The sequence below is a fragment of the Peromyscus californicus genome, unplaced genomic scaffold, assembly GCF_007827085.1.
Source record: "Peromyscus californicus insignis strain IS unplaced genomic scaffold, ASM782708v3 Scaffold_6__1_contigs__length_162567912, whole genome shotgun sequence".
Taxonomy (NCBI): domain Eukaryota; kingdom Metazoa; phylum Chordata; class Mammalia; order Rodentia; family Cricetidae; genus Peromyscus; species Peromyscus californicus.
The window spans coordinates 142,705,907-142,725,662 of NW_026294584.1; the positions used below are offsets into that span (position 1 = coordinate 142,705,907).

Below are 19,756 nucleotides of genomic sequence, written 5' to 3' on the forward strand. Positions count from 1 at the left end.
CTTATAGCTGGTTAAGTTGTGGACAAATTTGACTTTGATAAGAGACTTTCTGCAATAGATTAAATTAAAAGAATGAGCATGAAAGTGGGGTAAATGAGCTGGCAGCAGTCAGCAGAGACACAGAAGACAATGAGAACTGAAAAGAGGATGCTATGTGACAGACAACGGGATATAGTTACATGTCAGCCAAGTTAAAGCCATAAAAAGGTAATTGTTAAATAACTAGGAGATCTGACATGCATGAAACTGATACTTCTGAGAAACAAACAACACAAAAGTTAGACATTTATATGGGAAACTTTACCAAAAATCATCTGAGCAGTCAAGGAAAAAACCCATCCTGATGAAATGTCCCATTTTCTGTATAAACAGAGGTAACGGGTGGTAGGAGATTTCAGAGATTATTTGCACTTGCCCTTCCTGTGAATTCACCATAAATATTCAATGATAAGTAACATACATTTGTTTATATAATTTCTATCTTGTGGTATACCCACAACCAAAGACCCTTGGTTATCGGCTTGCAACTTCCCATGCTTTGGGTAAATTCTTTTACTTTTACTCCATTCCTAACAACAAAACCATCCATCGGTGCAACATCACGTGAGCAGCCTTCCCCCCACCCTTGTTTTCAATTCTGGAGATCCAGCTTTGTATGTACATTGTCGTCATATAGAATGTGTATTCTATACTTCAGTTTTTCCATGCTACCCTTCCAACAAATAAGATGCCTTGCAACTCAAGTAGCTGTGTAGTGACTGTTTACTGAATGGTTGAACTGGAGTGACCACCTAATAAGATGGCCATATTGTTTATAAAAGGGGAATTTGGAGAAGAGTGACTTCCAGGGATGTTTTCCCATCTACAATCTTTGTTTTGGGTAACAGAATTATGGAACCATTTGTTAAGGAAAAAAATCAATGTCCATAGACTCCAGGCAGACGCTAACAGGCTTGTTAGTACACAAATGGTTAATGTGTCTATTGATCATAATTACAAAAACCTGCTTCTTTGGAGACCTTTGTGGTTGGTATTTCCTGTACACAAAGACAACTGACCTTCTTTTGTTTGCAGTGGAAAGTTCTGAACCTTGAATATCAAAGGCTTTTGGCCAATGTCTCATTTCATCATGATTTTGAAATTTTTCTGAGTACTGGTGTCATCTATTACAGGACAAGTCAGAAAGAGCACTTCCTGTTCAGAAGAGTTTGCACTTAACGTCTAATACTAATCAGTGGTTTCACTTGGCATTGAGAAGTCTTGAATCTTTGCTATTTGTCTCATGTATATCAATAACCATTCATTTAGCTATAATACTCAGTCATAGAAACAGATGAAATCATTTACAGATAGAGCCGGCTCAGAGGTTGATGGCACTGGCAGCCATATCTGATGACCTGAGTTTGATCAAGAAAACCCACCAGGTGGAAGGACAGAACTAACTCTCATGAGTTTTCACTTCATAGCATGTGCATACCCACATACAAACATTAAATAAATCACTGTTTTAGAGTGTTGACAATTTAAAAAGTCATTTGTAGATAAAGGCTACCACTGGACTGGTCTAAATCACTAGGATATGTTATTAACTGTGCCCTTCCCATTCATATGTTGAGGTTCTAATCCTTGATGCCTCAGAATGGGATGGTATTGGAGACAGGGTCTTGGTCCATTAGTTGAAATGAAGCTTTTAAGCTATACCCTAATCTACTATGACTAATGACAAAAAGATTAGGGCACAGATACAGGGGAGGGGGGACATAGAGAAACAAGAAGATGACTTTGAAATCATGAGGGAGGTCTCAGGTGAAATCAGCTTTGAGAACACACTGATTGTAGACTTTGGCTTCCAGAACTTTGAGAATATAAATTCCTAATGTTTAAGCTGCCCAGACAGTGATACTCTTCATGCAAGTCTGAGAAAATCCAGTACAGGAAGTATTTCACATCTGCTCCTCAGTGCAAACAGGAAGCACAGTACAAACACAGCAAAAACGTCACGTGTTCACTTCAGTATATTCCTATGTCATCATGAATAGAAGGGGGCAGGGCAGATACTCCTGTTTCAGAGAAAATGTTTTCAGTCTTACATCACTTGACTATGATGTTAGTCACTGGCTTTTAGATTTAAAAATGTTTTAAAACACTGATTTTTGTGGGTGTGCAAGCATGACACACTTGAGTGCCTTAGTGTGCCTGTGGAGGTCAGAACACAGGGGACAGCTGTAGAAGTCATCCCTCTCCATCATATGGGTCCGGATGATTGAACTCTGATCATCCGGCTTGGTTGTAGGAGTCTCTCTCCAAAGAGCCATCTGACTAGTCTGGCATTGACTTCAGGGACGGACTTCTCCCACTAGTTTGATAAACATCTCAGTATGAAGTGGTGTGTAATCTTGTCAAATGCTGCTTCTACATTCACTGAGATGTTCATACACCTTTTGTCTTCCTGTTTGGTTCTATTTATATCGTTAGATAATTTTGTCTATTCATCATTTCCCTGTCTTCTGTTAGTGCTTTCTCAGTGGTTCTGTCAGCTGACTGAGCATGTTTAGGACGTATTTTTAAATTCTTGTCAAGCAGCTCACACATCTATGACACTTTAGTCTGTGAAGCATCCTTTTCTTCATTCAATGGGGCCTCTTTCCCTGTTTCTTTGTATCTGTGTAGAATATTTTCTTCCTTTGGTTTTTGTTTTGCTTTGTTTTCGTTTTCATTTTTCTTAAGACAAGGTCTCTCTACAAAGCCCTGGCTGTCCTGGATCTCGATATGTAGACCAGACTGTCCTCAAACTCACAGAGATCCACCTGCCTCTGTCTCTGCCTCAGCCTCTGACACTGTTCTGGGATTAAAGGTATGCCCCACTACACCCAGTTCTCACTGTGGCTTCAGAATTTGAAAACGAAGTCGTCTCTTCCAGACTTTACAAATGTTCTCCACCCACAGGAACCCCTCACCAATCATTTCAATTTGAAATGATGGCGGTCCTCAAATCTTTCCTTGTGTCTCATTCTCCCTAGAATCTGCCTGGGAACTGCACTTGGAACAGGCTGTTCTGTGGGCTCCAAAACTAACTCGGCAGGGGCGGAGTCACTCATCTCTTTGTCCCTCTTCCCATTGTGGCCACACTGAGAAATCTCCCTTTTCTAATCGCCCCCCAAAAACACACTATATACTGGGCTATTTAAATTGGCTTCTTGAGGACGGGTAGCTGAATCTGGCTTCTTGAGCTACCGACCGTAACCTCAAGTTCTTTAATAAAATCAGCAACTCTCCTTCCCATCAACAATCCAAGTAAGGCAAGACAGAACCAGCTCTGGATACATCTCCAGACAAGACAGAACACTCAGTGTGTGCAGTTTTGTTTCACTGAGAGGAAGGAATCCCTGTATGGGGTGTTTCCTCCTAGAGTCTCTGGAGAATGGGGCATAGGAGAGCTGAATCGATTACCTACTCTTTTGTCTTTCTGGATCTGGGTTACCTTGCTCCGGATAATTTTTTCTGGTTCCATCCATTCACCTGCAAATTTCATGATGTTATTTTTTTTTCTAACAGCTGAATAATACTCCATTGTGTAAATATACTACACTTTCTTTATCTATTCTTCAGTTGAGGGACATCTAGGTTGTTTCCAATTTCTGGCTATTGTAAATAAAGCCACTATGAACATAGTTGAGCACTTAAGTGTCCTTGTGGTAGGATAGAGCATCTTTTGAGTATATATCCAAGAGTGGTATAGCTGGGTCTTGAGGTAAATCAATTCCCAATTTTCTGAGGAATCGGCATATTGATTTCCATAGTGGCTATATGAGTTTGCACTACCACCAGCAACAGAGGAATGTTCCCCTTGCTTCACAGCCTTGCCAGCATGAGCTGTCCTTTGTATTACTGATCTTAGCCATTCTGACAGGTACAAAATGGAATTGCTAAAGATGCCGAACATTTCTTTAAGTGATTCTCAGCCATTTGAGATTCCTCTAATGAGAATTCTCTGTTTAGGTCTATACTCCCCCTTCCCTCCACCTTTTTAGTTTTGGGTTTTTAAGATAGGGTTTGTGTAGCCCTGGCTGTCCTGGAACTTGCTCTGTAGACCAGCATGGCCTCAGACTCACAGAGTTCTGCCTGTCTCTGCCTCTGGAGGACTGAGATTAAAGGCATGCACCATGACCGTCTGGCATGTACCCCATTTTTAATAGGGTTATTTGGTTTGTGATGTTCAGTTTCTTGGGTTCTTTATATATTTTGGATATTAGCTCTCTGTTGGATGTGGAGTTGGTGAAAATCTTTTCCCATTCTGGAGCCTACCATTCTATCCACAGTGTCCTTTGCCTTATAGAAGCTTTTCAGTTTCATGAGGTCCCTTTTATTAACTGCCAATCTTAATGCCTGTGCAATTGATGTTCTGTTTAGAAAATTGTCTTCTGTGCCAGTGTATTCAAGGTTATTCCTCACTTTGCTTTCTATTAGGTTCAGTGTATCTGGTTTTATGTTGAGGTCTTTGATCCAGTTGGACTTGAGTTTTGTGCAAGATGATAAATATGGATCTATTTGCATTCTTCCACATGCAGACAGACATCCAGTTAGACCAGCACCATTTGTTGAAGATGCTTTCTTTTTTTCCATTGTGTATTTCTGGTTTCTTTATAAAAAATCAGGTGTCCATATGGACCCTTTTCCTCCTACAGGGTTGCCTCATCCAGTCAACTAGGTTTTGTGCCTAGTCTTCTTGCATCTTGTTATGCCATGTTTGGTTGATGTCTCTGGGAGGTCTGCTCTTTTCTAGTGGGAAAGGGAGGAGCATCAGATCTGGGGGAGCAGAGAGGGGGTAGCTGTGAAGAGGACAGGGAGGGGAGGCTGTGTCGGGATGCATTGCATGAGAGAAGAATAAAGAAAAAGAAATAGATGAGATTAAATTACTGTCTAATAAACTATGTACATATGTGTGTAACAATTATATATATATATATATATATATATATATATATGTATATGTATTAGAAACGCTCATGAAGACCTAGTAAGTTAGATCATTGTATCTTTACAATTTAGGAGACTGGATGTCTAAATTATAACATAGAACTAAGTCTGTTTAATATTAAAAAAATAGTACCTGTTTTTACCATAGAAGCTAGTAGGCATCTTGAAAGAATGCCAGCAATTTGAAAATGATTTTGTACATTACATAAAATAACTTGTCTGGAGTCTCTGGGTTTTACATAAAAAAGAAGATATGTTTGAAATGTTTGCTTTGTTTCATAGAAACAAGCAAATGGAGCTCAGAAAATCATCTGTGAAAGCAAGAAAAAAATTCAACAAAATATTCTTAAACTCTCATGCAGATCTATTGCAGTTCATTTGTCAGATTTCTAAAAAGATTATTTTACAAACAGACATATTCTCCACAGGTTCTCTGAGTCACAATGCTCCTTTTTATTTCAATAGCCTTTTGATTTCCAAAATATATTTAGACCTTTTTGGCATTTTTCTTTACAGGAGAGGATTAATAAAAATTTAATAGTATTAAAAAAGAAAGGAAGAAAGTGGGCTGGTGCCTCGCGTTTTCAGTCAGTCTTCAGGCTTCCCACAGAGGTGTACAGTCTTTACAGTGCTGACCCACGTGGAGCGAGGTGCGTTTCCAGTTGGTGGGCTGTTTTACGTGCATTTGCCATTTTACATGTGTTTTCTAGTGTGAAGTGAATGCTCCCACCTCATAATTACCACTTTCTGTTTCGTATTTTCACATTGATGCATAAAATAACATTTTATTAGTCTTGTTTTCCTGTTTTGCTTCATTCAAGATTATTGCTATTTATAGTATTTTTTGTTCTATTTTCTACATGTCCCAACTCCCTTAATTAACCTGAGTTCAATATCAAAACAGCTTTTGGTTAAAGACGTGTCTTTATTCCAGGCAGTGGTGGCACAGGCCTTTAATCTCCTCATTTAGGAAGCAGAGGCAGGTGGATCTCTGAGTTTGAGGCCAGCTTTGTCTAAAGAGTGAGTTTTAGGACAGCCAGGGATACACAGAGAAACCCTGCCTGGGGAAAAAAGCTTGCCTTTATTTCTTATTGAGATCCTCAAATTCTCAATATGACTTTTGTATTGCCACACTCTAAAACCCAGGATTACTTATAATCATTAATCATATATATTTATTTATTTGTGTGTGTGTGTGTGTGTGTGTGTGTGTACAGCTTCCTGGTGTGGCCAGATGAGGGCACTGAATCCTCTGGAGCTGAAGTGACAGGCAGTACTGAACCACCAGATGTTGGCAGACTTTTCTTTCCCACCTGCCAGTTTCCAAATAACCAACACGGAGGCTTAATATTAATTATAAATGCTTGGCCAATAGCTAACTAGCTCTTACAACATAAATTAACCCATTTCTATTCATCTATGTGCTGCCACATGGCTTTACCTGTCCTCCAGCATATCTCGCTCCCTCTGCATCTCCTGGTGACTCTTCTGATTCTGCCCTTCTTGCCAAAGTCTTCTGTGTCTGGCTGTCCTGCCTATATTTCCTGCCTGGATACCAACCTGTCAGTTTTTTATTAACCAATGAGAGTAATGCCTATTCACAGTGTACAGAAGGATTACCCCACAGCAACCTGATGTAGGTGTAGGAACTGAACATGGGCCCTCCACAAGAGCAGTAAGCACCCTTAGCCACCCAGCCATATCTCCAGACCCCACTCATTCACCATTTGATTTATTTATATTTAATATCATATTGTGTGTGTTTAATATCCCACTGTAATCTCCTTCTCACACACAAACACACACTCTTTATCTGCTGTGGTATAATCCTTCTATACATTGTGTAAATTACATTGTGATTTGCTTAATAAAGAACCTGACTATCCAATATCTGGGCAGGATAAGGTGAGGCAGGAAAACCAAACTAAGGACACTGGGAAGAAGAAGGGCAGAGTCAGAGGAGTCACAAGCAGATGCAGAGAGAAGCAAGATGGATGTTCTGTATTGAAAAAAGGTATTGCCACGTGTTGAGATTAGATAAGAAATATGGATTAATTTAAAATGTAAGAGCCATCTAGTAACAAGCCTGAGCTATTGGCCAATGTATAATTATTATTAAGTCTCTGTGCATTGTTTTTTTATTTTGTTTTTTATTTATTTCTTATGTACACAGTGTTCTGCCTGAGGAGGGCTCCAGATCTCATTACAGATGGTTGTGAGCCACCATGTGGTTGCTGGGAATTGAAGTCAGGACCTCTGGAAGAGCTCTTAATAGCTGAGTCATCTCTCCAGCCTTTTTCCTTTTTTCTTTTTCTTTTCTTTTTTTTTGTGAGCCGGTGGTCCCAATAAAACCTCCACCTACATCTATCCATATATTTTATTGTGACACAACCAAGATAATCCTGAAATCTGATAGATTTCACAGTAAAAATATCATTTTGACAATTATGTGATCATGTGGCTTTATTAGCACACATAGATATATTCTCCAAGTATGAATTCTCATAGGGTTTATTTCTATACATACAATAATGATTATAAGAATTTTTGCTGTGTAAATGATTATGCTGTGTAAATGATTATGATGTTGTTCCAGATTCTGTATCAGGCAAAATGATCCCAGTTTGCTGCACACTGCGTGCTGCCTACAGACACATGAAGCTCTTCTCACTTCTGGTCACTTCACACTTTTGCCAGTATCTGTTAAAGAAAACATCTCACCTCAGATCTGTTACTTTTCACAGGGCCATTGTGAATTCCTGGTAGCCACAGGTAGCTTCAGAACTTAGTTAAACAACAGTGTTCACAAAGCATTGTTTGAATATTCTGCTAAGAGTATCAGATTTCTCCTTATTGATCTATCTAATACATCCCCACAGGTTCACTGGTTACCAGGTTATTAGGTGGTTATAAACACCTAAATATATTCCCCTCCTAAAGCTGTCAGTGTCTTGGCAAGGGAAGGGGAAAAGAGGCAGGAACAAGCATCATTCATAAGCATTCAGGTGAGGCCTGAGACCCTTATATACGCTGAAATTTTTATGTACTGAAACTTGAGAATATTTTCATTAAATTCTCTATATTTGATTGTAAAAAATGATGACTCCAGAGGGGAAACTCTGGAAAAATCTTGTCTAATTGCTAAAATCTTCAGCTTAGGCAAGCACAAAACATAGGGCCAGAAACACAGTTCAGTGATAGAGTGCTTGCCTCAGATTCATGAGGCCCTAAGTTCAATTCCCGGTGCTACAAAAATAAACAGATGGCGTATGAGGCAGAATCTCATGTCTGGCACTGAGTGAAATGACTGTCACCAAAGAGTGACAGCTGAGAAGGTTTCACGAGTCTCAAGTGTGCTGAGACCCTCACACATGCTTCCCTCACTTTGTAATCATCGATGGTCTTGGGGAGTGAGTGTGAGCCCCATACACTGTGTACACACCTCCTGTCTCCTGAAACTCACAGCCAGCAGACTGTTGTCACTGTCACGTAATTATGAGGGCCTGGTACAAGTCCACTGTGACACAGAAGGTGACTTTAGGAATTCTTGCTTTTCTTCTTCTTCCCTTGTGATATGGGAACATCTGACTTGGCATTTGTAGTTCTGCTCTAAGGCTCTAGGTCTGGAAATCCTTGGAGGAGTTAGCACATCCCGTACACCTGTGTCCTCCACTCTGTAGCTCTGAGATGAAGTCTGTTAACTGGTGAATGATGTAACATCCACATGGACCTGCAGGACAAGGCTGAGCAGTGCATGCAGCTCCCTCCTCACTGCTCTTCCTGTTGTGTCCATCATGAGCTTTTCCCACATTCTTGTTCTCATTTCCACACTTCACAGTCCCCTTCACGGTGTGGATGTTTCCAGAGGATTTTAGAGCTTCAATTCATGTCAACTATGACCATGAACTTTCACATGTCAATATGTATTTTTATAACACAGCGTAATATATTGTATATTTTAATTGCTGATAATTTGGGGGAAATGGTCACTTAAATTTGAATTGAAGAAAAATGTTACACTTCACTTACACTGATCGTCACCTTGAGAGAATGACTCAAAACAGATGGTTAGAGGAATCAGAACAAGAAGTGCCCTCTCTTGAGTTTTATTAAGAAAAGGAGACAACATGTTACAACTTCTTAAGATAATAGTATGTGATGGGAGCAGATACAGAGATCCACAGCCAAACATTAGGTGGAGTTCTGGGAACCCCACAGTATGGGGAGGAAGGACTGCAGGAGCCAGAGGGGTAGAGGAGACCAGGAGAACACAACCCACAGAATCAACTAAGCAGGGCTCACAGGGGCTCACAGAGACTTAAGCAGCAACCATGGAGCCTGCATGGGTCTTCAGTAGGCCATCTGCATACATGCTGTGGTTGTTTATCTTAGAGTTTTTGTTAGACTCCTAACAGTGGGAGTTGGGGTGTCTCAGACTCTTTTGCCTGCTCCTGGGACCCTTTTCCTCCTACTGGGTTACCTTGTCAAGCCTTGATATGAGGGTCTGTGCCTAGTTTGACTGCATTTTGTTATCCTGTGTTCACTGATATCCCTGAGAGGCCTGCTCTTTTCTGAAGGGAATGGAAGAGTAGTGTGTCTGGGGGAGAGGGGAGGAGGGGAGGACTAGGAGTAGAGAAGGGAGGAAAGACTGCAGTTAGGATGTATTGTATGAAAGAAGAATAAAAGAGAAAAAAGACAATAGCGTGTAAGCTATGTGAGCAGGACAGACATCAAGGTCAGTAACTTCGGAGAAACCCTCAGAGACAAGTGTGGGTGGGTGTGGAAACACAGCCCAGCGTTCGCAGCAGACTTCCTTTTTTTGCTCATTTCACCTCACAGACCTTGGAGTTTGTCCTGTCCACAAGTTCAGTGTCACGTCCCTCATTTACAATGGACACATCAAGGGTCTACCTCAATTTAAAGGCATCCAGGAATCCAGGGTTTCAGCGTGCATCACCGCCATCTCTTCCCCCAGGTCAGTGGCTTTATTTCTCCATTTGGCATTAGAATATCTTCCAGAGTTATGATTTCTTCTTACAGTTTTGTGATTGCTATGAAGATGAACAGCTGTCCGTGCTGAAGAGGGTAAACGGTCACAACTTTAGAGATTAAAGGCTCATACATTCAACTTTTAGTCAGTCAGTGTGAAACTTGGGCAGCCATTCTTTTCAGCCTTAGTCACAAGACCCTGAAAAAAGGTTACTTTACATCTGTAAGGAAAGGGATGCTTCTAGCAGAGAGACTTGCTATGCAGCATCTTGCCTGGTCCAAACTTCTCTGCAAAACACAAACACTAAGCCTCAGCACCACAGCATCCTAGCACTGAGCACAGGTGGAATTAGCACTCTGTCTCTCAGAAGACTTAAAATCACAGTGACAGAAATGTGGAAGACTGATATGTGCCACAAATTAAGTGTACCATGACTTAGGGATGGATGAAAAGAGATAGACATGGAGACAGAAAATAAGTCTAAAACGGTCATGGTATAGTATGAGATTCTGTGATGTAACTGAGCTTTCTTTTGTAATACTGCAATGCTTTAGATTTAATCTTTCTATATTGTGTCAAGAATGAATGTGAACCATGGGAGGCAGAGGCAGTTTGATCTCTGTGAGTTTGAGACAAGCCTGGTCTACAAAGTGAGTTCCTGGACAGCCAGGGCTGTTATACAGAGAAACCCTGTCTCAAAAAACCAAAAAGCAAAGATAAAATGTGAACCACAACTTTTTAAGGATGCTTGTCAGAACCTTTTAAATTAACAGATTTTTTTTTAATCAGAAAAAGTCTTAGAGTCACAAAATAAGCTTCATTATAACCTTTGCAAAGGGTCTGGGGAAAGTGGGTCTTTTGATAACTAGAGGGAGGATTTGACGGAGCCAGTTATCTGTGATAGGCACAAGAAAGTCTCTGTTTTCCCTGTTTATACCTGTAAAAGTGGAAGAAGGGACTTAGACAGCTTAAGGTTTGGGTTTGTCTTCCCACTGAGTCCAGTCAGCGAGGCCAGTGTGTACATGGGTGTAGGGCATGTCCGGGAGCATAGGTGGCCTCTCAGGGACTGTATCCTTGAAGAAAACTGACTCTCCCACTCCTAGCAGCCATCAGCTGTCAATAGCTCCCCAGATGGTGGTGGGACTCATGTCCGAGTCCCCTCACAATTTTTGTCTGACTTGAGCTTTTGAAGGTCTTGTGTAGGCTGTCACAAATGGTGTAAGATCATATGTGTAACTGTCCTGTTATGTCCAGAAGACAGTGTTTCCTTGTAGTTATCTGCCACTTCTTGCTGTGGGATATCTTTCTGTATGCTGTGAATATGTATTGTTCCCATTGGTTAATAAATAAGCTGTTTTGGCCTATGGCAAGGCAGCTTAGAGGCAGGTGGGAAAGGAGAGAGACCAGAAAGAGAAAGACAGGGTCTGGAGACACTCCCCTGCCATGAAAGGAGCAGCAAGATGTCAGCAGACTGGTAAAGCCATGGAACACGTGGCAAGACATAGAGTGATAGAAATGGGTTAAGTTAAGATATAAGAGCTAGCTAGCACAAGGCCTGTGATAGGTCATACAGTTTGTAAATAATATTAATCCTCTGAGACTGCAGGATTGTGTGGCCAGGCAGGACCAAAGAAAACTTGCAACTACAACTTCTAATTTATAGTCATTCTGCCCCTCTTCTGTGGCGATGCCTGAGCTTTGGTTGGGGATGGGATGGGATGCAGATGTCCCATTTAGGATGGAGTACTAGGTAGTCTCTTATTCTGTAAATGCTGAGCAGTTGTGGGTGGTGCACACCTAGAATCCCATCACCTGAGAAGTGGAGGCAGGAGAGTCAGGAGCTCAAAGTCATCCTCAGTTCACAGAGAGTTAAAGGTCAGCCTGGACTATTGGCAACCCGATCTCAGAACACAGCACAACAAAAAGCAATTATGAAAGTATTCTATTTAAGGAAAGAACACCATGAAATTTACAGCCACAATGTGTAGTATGTGTTTAGTTCGTGTGTGTGTGTGTGTGTGTGTGTGTGTGTGTGTGTGTGCGTATGTGTATGTGTAACAGTGTGTGATATTAGCCACATTTCCAGTTCATCTATCCATTAGGAGGATTTAGAACTCAGCCAATAAGGAGGGAATAACACAATTGAAATACTGAAAATATCCTGGGGACTCAGGAGATGCACCTCCATGCATGTTATACCTTTGACCCAAGTTGGAGAAGATCATTGTAGATAGCAGTGAAGTATGGGGTCCGTGTGCAGGAATAGATTCACATGTCATTATCACCAAAAGTCACAATTACCACAAAAAGGGAGCATCAAAAATATCTATTGAATAAAAGAAGGTCCTCCTTAGAGATGCTTTGACTCCCTTCCTGCAACAGAACATGCCATTTGGTTTTGACGGCATTCGTGGTTTTCAACACATCTTCACATCTGTCGAGCTTGATTTACTCAGTACACCTTTGTGCTTATGCATGGATGTGCATAAGCATTATTCTTCAGTCCTACTTTATCAAAGCAAACAGTTGAACCTAACGGAGAATTTATCTCATGGAATTCTGCTTTAAGTTGGCAGAAAAGGGCTCACATCTGCAGCTGACCTTCTACTTGAATTCATTTGTTCCCAAACCACCTTTCCCTTTCATTCCCAATGTCCTCAACTGACTTAAACAAGTAACAGATGTTTGACTTCACAGATGCCTGTCGGTGCCCACGCTCCCATAGGTTGGCTCTGAAACTCACTTGTGCTGGGCTCATCCTTCTTGTCTTGACCCTGATTGGGCTCAGTGTTTTAGGTAAGTGAGGCAAGAACTTTTTTTTTTTTTTTTTTTGGTTTTTCGAGACAGGGTTTCTCTGTGTAACTTTGCGCCTCTCCTAGAACTCACTTGGTAGCCCAGGCTGGCCTCGAACTCACAGAAATCCGCCTGGCTCTGCCTCCCGAGTGCTGGGATTAAAGGCGTGCGCCACCACCGCCCGGCAAGGCAAGAACTTTTGCTTCAGAATTTCCCCTCTAAATATCAGGGCCTCTTTGCATGGTTTGGTCCACTTGAGCCTGGGGAAAGGTCAAAGACATGAGTAGTTACAGGACAGTGTCCCATGTCCAGTGCAGAAGCTTCACATTTCTGTGCTTCTGAATTTCTCTGAGAGTTGTTAGGAGGTGTTACCCACAAAGGGCTCTCTAACAGGCCCATGAGGGGCAAATATGGCGCCTGCAGGCTTTTCCCTTTCCCCTTTCCTCTCACTGAACTGTCAGATGACATTCCTCAGCTAGCCCCTGAGGTCCACTCATTTTGGCCATGGAACATTCCTGAAACTGAGCACTGAGGTCCAACTATCAAAACATCAAGTTCCAGAAATCAAAATTCATTATTTGGCTACACTGGCTAACCTGTCCAACCAGGATTTATCATCTCATCCCAACACAGACTTCCCCATTTTCTCCTTAAAACCCACTCCTGCAAAAGTACCTGCTGCTGTCTTTGCCAGATACCGAAGCAGCCCTCCCCCCTTCCTCCAGGGTAATAAATCTCCTTTGTGTTGAGAATTTGGTGTCTGTGTGTGTTCTGAGCTGACACCAAGCCCCCAACAACGCACATATACCTAGAACCAAATAAATAAATAAATAAATAAATAAATAAATAAATAAATAAATAGATAAATAAAGTCATAACTGAGACAAAAAATAACAACAACACGGAAAGCCAAAAGGCTCAAGTGTTTAGTTTATTAATTGGCTACTAAACTCCAATGGCATTAGGCTGTCTTTCTTGGAGGGGATGTGATAATTCTCATTCTGAAGATGGGAATTCAGGCATGAGTGCGGGTAAGTTAAGGGTTTCTCTAAGGACATTAGATAGTATGTGCCTTAACAGTGGTGTGAATCCACATGTTCTGTGCTTTTCTTCTTTGTTTATACATCTGTCTCCAACTGGTTCCTCCGTCCAGCTGGCTAATATTTTATCCTATCCAGATGTTTCAGGTTTGTTGAAATAGCTTGATTTCCTGAGGTGGGAAAGAGAACACCCACTCCACCTTTCATTTCAGGATTTAATCCTCTCCATGTTTTCTTATTTACTAGTGCGAGTGTTGATACAAAAACCATCAATAGAAAAATGCAGAGTGTGTATTCAAGAGAACATAGCTAAACCAACAGGTAATTTTTCAGCTTGAATTTCCCAAGAATAACAGTTGACATTTGCTATTTACCAGGGCTTTCATCATTCGAGGTTTAAAACACTCACTTATGAAGACACTACAGTCCCATGGTCTTATGTTAGAAGGAATTGCTGCATAAAGTCTTGCTAAGGGTCTCATGACTGGTAGTTGACAATGCTGGGAACTTCTTTTAAGCTATGTGATCTTGAAGCCTGAGATCTTAACCACTTGGCCATGCTGCCTCAATATGCTAGCACACTGGATCATTAACTTTAAGAATACTCTAGCCGGGGCGGTGGTGGCTCACGCCTTTAATCCCAGCACTCAGTAGGCAGAGCCAGGTGGATCTCTGTGAGTTCGAGGCCAGCCTGGGCTACCAAGTGAGTTCCAGGAAAGGAGCAAAGCTACACAGAGAAACCCTGTCTCGAAAAACCAAAAAAAAAAAAAACAAAACAAACAAAAAAAACACTCTAATAGAATATTTGTTTTAACTAATGTGTCAAATAGTTAACTTTGTCTAAAGTTAATTGATAGAAACACAAATGAATTCTTGTTATTTTTATTTCTTTAATATGTCATAACAGCAATTTTGTCCCTGCATGTGTTACTAAAAGTGTGTGTTAGTAAAGCAACTACTGTGTGTAACTGGATGTGGTACAGCAGGAACAGGGTAGAAATATTCCATGTCTCCTCCTCACTTCAGACGGTCCAGCTATCTTAAAGTGTCCAAAAGACTGGCTGCCACACCGAGATAAATGCATATATTTTTCTCAAGATACCAACATTTGGATGGAAGGTCTAGTTGACTGTGCTTCAAATGGAGCCACTTTGCTGCTCATTCAAGACCAAGAAGAACTGGTAAGTTGTTGTATTTAATAGAGATGTCAGCACGTTCTTGAAGCTACACCAATGTCCTAGACTTAATGGCTCTTCCATGCAAAGGAAGTGGAGACTTTACACTATGGGAGATCACGGTCTGAGAGACAAATTGGACATGTGATCTAATCACTGCATATGCAAGGTGAGTGTCCTAGAATCATAAATACCAGACACAGGTTTGTCAAAGGAACAAGAATTAACTGTGCTGTGGACTCAGGCTGGACACAGGTGACACTTGAACTAGGTTTCAGGAGGCTGGGAGAACATGAGTCCCCAGTACACAGACTCAGGGTTAAGTCCTCTACTCTGTTTTTATTATAGAGATTCATAAAGGACTCAGCAAAGGGAAAAGTCGATTCACTTTGGATTGGACTAAATTACACATTGACAGACAAGAAATGGAGGTGGATAAACGGCTCTACTTTACGTTCTGATGTGTGAGTATTGGAGGAGCTAACCTGAATATTCATTTCAGGTCATTTCAGGGCTCTAACACTGATACCAAAGATTAAAGAGGTTCAGAAGAGTTTAAAAGTATGATTTCAAAGTTAGTTGTTATTTTCCATGTATGAAAAGGTATCATCAGCCTTTTATAAGGTCGTGTGTGTGCATGTATGTGTGTATGTATGTATACAGTGGACTATGTATATATGTCTCCAGTGGACCTCAAAGGACTTCCCCTTTGGAAAGAGAATGCAGTTTTAAATATCTACTGAGAGCCTGCAGGCACAGAGAACTTTTCCTTTTTCACTCTTAAACTTTTTATATTTTCCAAAGAATTTCTTTTTTTTTTCCTTTTTCTTTATTAAGAAATTTTCTACTCACTCTACATACCACCCACAGATCCAACCTCTTCCCTCCTCCCACCTCACATCCTTCCCTCCCAAGCCACCCCACATCCCCACATCCCCCAAATCAGGTCTTTCATGGGGAGTTAACAGAGCCTGGCACACTGAGCCTAGGCAGGTCCAAGCCCTTTCCCACTGCACCAAGGCTGCGCAAGGCGTCACTCCATAGGCACCAGATTCCCAAAAGCCTGCCCATGCACCAGTGATGGCCAAAGAATTTCTAAATGGTACTTTCCACACTGTGGTGAAAATGAGCCACAGTGTGTCATGAGGCCAGTTTCTCAGGTCACAACCAGCAGAGGAAGAATGAGTGTGAATGAAAAGCACCAAGTGTCAGCAGGGAGCTTGATCAGCTGAGAGAAATGATCACATTTTCACAGGTTACATTGTAGTGTAGCTAGAGTTGTGAAAGGTACAATTATCTGAGGAGCTGTGGTGAAACAGACCTTAGTCAGCTTTTGCTGTTGTAACAAAATATCACAGATAAACAGGAAAGTGAAATCATTTTGGCTCACAGTTGAAGGGGCCTCCTGTCCATCTTCAGCCTGCTCTGTTGATGCTAGTCCTGTGGCAATGCAGAAATGTGGTTGTATAAGGGCACAGGAAAGCTGCTCACCTCATAGTGGGCAGGAAGCAGAGGAGATGGCCTCCCCTGGGCTGGGATGGGGAGCAGAGATCTGCCTTTCAAAGGCTGTGCCCTGCACCATGACCTATATCTTTCCAGGAGGCCTCATTTTGCTTGGCTGAGAACTCAGCAATGGGTAAATTCCTTGATGGCATCAGTGCACCCATGACCCAGTCACCTCTTCACAGTGTCACAGCTATCCCACACATGACCTCCTGGGGTATTTGCTATCAAAATTATAATTGTGTGTACAGGTCATAAAGAATGCCATTAGCTCCTTGGTGTCTTGTCATTTTCTTATTGTGTGAGATTGTCATGGTAACTGTGCTACTGTGGTGATATTTTATTTGTGTTTTAACAAATAAAGCTTGCCTGGAGTTCAGAGGAAAAAGCCAGCCACTACGTTAAACATAGAGGTCAGGCAGTGGTAGCACATGGCTTTAATCCTAGCATTATGAAGGCAGAGATTCATCTGGATCTCTGTGAGTTCAAGACCACACTGGGAACAGAGCTAGGTGTGGTGGCACATGCCTTTAATCCCACCACAATTTAACCATAGAGGTCCGGAGGTCTGTACAAACAGACAGGAAGTGATAGAGCTGGGCAGAAAGAGGAGGTACTGTAGCTGGGTGGAGTGAGGAAGTAAAATGGCGGGGCACAGAAAAATATATAGGCATCAGTATACAGAAAGTAGCTCTGGAGGCTGAGAAGTTTGAGGTGTGGTTGGCTATGGCTTGTTCTATTCCTCTGATCTTTCAGTTTTCACCCCAATCTGGCTCTGGGATTTTTATTAATAAGACCGTTTAGCAATTCGTATTACAGTGCTACAAAAGAGCTGACACTTTGGAGTTAAGTTATATATTTTAGTGCAATTCCTGATTTTTTTGTATAGCAGGAACAGACTCTTCATTCTTTTCATAAGTAAAAGTATGTAGGATTCAGCCAAATTTCTGTACAGTGCTTTCAATGAGGTTTTCAGGAGTTATAATGAGAATCGTTTTATTCATCTTGCTTGAATAAACTTAGGCAAATCTTACAAGAAAATGTACTTGTTATTCAGAACACATGACATTGAAATGTAAAATGCTGAAACATATCTAGGTTTACTTAAAATGTAATGACAATTTATTAAGTATAGAAATAGTTAAACATAAGAAGTTGGTGTTCAGTAGAGAAGTATATGTGAAGTGTACGGATTAAGCTCAGCTGATCTGTCAGTTTCCTCTGAGGACAAATTGACACTGGGATTAGGGAAGAGCGATTGGTAAGCCTGGATGCTGCTGTGCTCAGTCGAAAGTGTCAGTCAAGCAAGTCCTGCTTTTGTTTCAACTCTGTCCCTGGATTCAGGTACCGGAAAGGGAGAGAGTAACAGTTTCCCCCACAGGATTATTTGGGGAATTAATAAGGAATGTTAGAGAATTTTCCAGGTATCTAGTAGGAGAAGACCTGGGAAGCCTTAAAGGAATTTTGAAAGGAAGTCATTGACTGAAACAGATCAGCCCTGAGGAAATGATCCTGAAAGCTGAAGGAAGATCCTGAGCATGGAGGATATAAAAGAGGGAAATCATGGTTGCACCAGCATGCTGACCACTAGGGTGGCATCAGATTTGCCTCTCAGTCCCAAGGGGCTCCACAAAGAACAAAACAAAGAAGGACACCCTTGAGGAGCCCTGCCACTGGCATATGTCACCTTCTTTGTAAGACCCACCAGTACACTTAGAACTCATCTGTCCCTTACAACCAACCCTGATACCGTCTATGTTAGTGCTTGAATTCTAGTTCCCACCAGCAGGGAGCCATGGGAGCCATGAAAAACATGGAGGTTTGAAACCCATGTGTTAATCAAACACTTCAGTCTAAGGAAGGAGAATGAAAGGAATTGTGACTCTGCATCACATGAGCTGAGCCTCTTTCCCTCTCTGCATCCAGTTCTGTGATCCAGACTCTGTGAGCTCACTCTGTATGTTGAATACATTCATTGAATACCTGCTGTGTGTAACTGTTATCACACATTCACGTCTGTCTTAATACTTCCCCAAACATTAGCTCTTTAAACCACATACATGTGTGTGTGTGTGTGTGTGTGTGTGTGTGTGTATAAACTTTCATATAACTTTATGCTTTTCTGCTCTTAATCTATTTTTAGAGATTTATTCATTTTTGGTTTATGTATAGGAGTGTTTGCCTGCATGTTGTATGTGTACCACATGAATGTCTGGTATCCATGGAAGCCAGAAGAGGGTATCAGATCCCTTGGTACTGGAGTTACAGATACTGTGAGCCAACGTGTGGGTGCTGGGAACTGAACCAAGGTCCTTCACAAGAGCAGCCAGTGATTTAACCAATGAGCCATCTCTCCAGCCCCTAAGCCTGTAAATGAAAGAAAACTGAAGCTAAAAAGAAATGAAGGTCTTCACATGATGTGTTAGTGGCGCAATGAGGAGGTCACCATCTCTTTCAAACCGTCTCCGTTTCATGCGCCATTATGAAGATTCTTGCTGGAAGGGTTCTCTGCCAGTGAAGAAACAGCAGGTTTTAGAATCAGCTCCACCTTCTATGTTTATAGCATCGTGTCTGTGTTTACTATACTTAATAACTGTACTTTCTACTGTTTCCTTTAAAGTCCAAAGGAAAGCAATGGCTGACAGGATCATCATGAGAAAATCCTAAACACTAACAGTGGCTATTCTCTTCCTCCTCAGATTGCAAGTCATTGGTGAAGCTACAAAAGACAGCTGTGCCTCCCTCGCAAAGGACACTGTGGTTTCTGAAAGCTGTGTTTCAGACAACAAGTGGATCTGCCAAAAGGAACTAAAACGTGTCTGAAACCACGTGTGATGACCCCTGACTGTGAATCCCATCTCCATGACTTTACCATCCACACCGGATCCCTGCACCCAATCTGTCTAGGCTGCTGACATCCGTGCCCCCCTGCTGTGGATGGTCTGTATGTCAAATGTTTTGCTGATTGGTCAATAAATAAATCACTGATTGGCCCATGGCCAGGCAGGAAGTATAGGCGGGACAAGGAGGAGAATAGAGCTGGGAAGTGGAAGGCTGAGTAAGAGAGACACTGCCAGTCGCCATCAGGACAAGGAAGATGTAAAGTACCGGTAAGCCACAAGCCATGTGGCAAGGTATAGATTAATAGAAATGGATTAATTTAAGCTGTAAGAACAGTTAGCAAGAAGCCTGCCACGGCCATACAGTTTGTAACCAATATAAGTCTCTGTGTTTATTTGGTTGGGTTTGAGCGGCTGTGGGACTGGCGAGTGAGAGAG

At 41.6% G+C, this 19,756-nt stretch overlaps 1 protein-coding gene across 1 annotated transcript; it reads left to right on the top strand.

Moving 5' to 3' along the window:
• Positions 1–9,867: 9,867 nt before the first annotated feature.
• On the top strand, positions 9,868–19,489 carry LOC128099249 (killer cell lectin-like receptor subfamily B member 1A). Its single transcript, XM_052721049.1, has 6 exons — positions 9,868–9,952; positions 12,665–12,763; positions 14,047–14,121; positions 14,827–14,981; positions 15,324–15,439; positions 19,178–19,489. Exons 1-6 carry the CDS (start codon positions 9,868–9,870, stop codon positions 19,299–19,301), a joined length of 654 nt encoding a protein of 217 aa, XP_052577009.1. The 3' UTR covers positions 19,302–19,489.
• The last annotated feature ends 267 nt before the right edge of the window (positions 19,490–19,756 follow it).

Coding starts and splice junctions, on each gene's coding strand:
- LOC128099249 (XM_052721049.1), top strand. CDS start 9,868: ATGGACACATCAAGGGTCTACCTCAATTTAAAGGCATCCAGGAATCCA. Junction 12,764..14,046: donor GATTGGGCTCAGTGTTTTAG/GTAAGTGAGGCA, acceptor CTTATTTACTAG/TGCGAGTGTTGATACAAAAA. Junction 15,440..19,177: donor TCTACTTTACGTTCTGATGT/GTGAGTATTGGA, acceptor CTTCCTCCTCAG/ATTGCAAGTCATTGGTGAAG.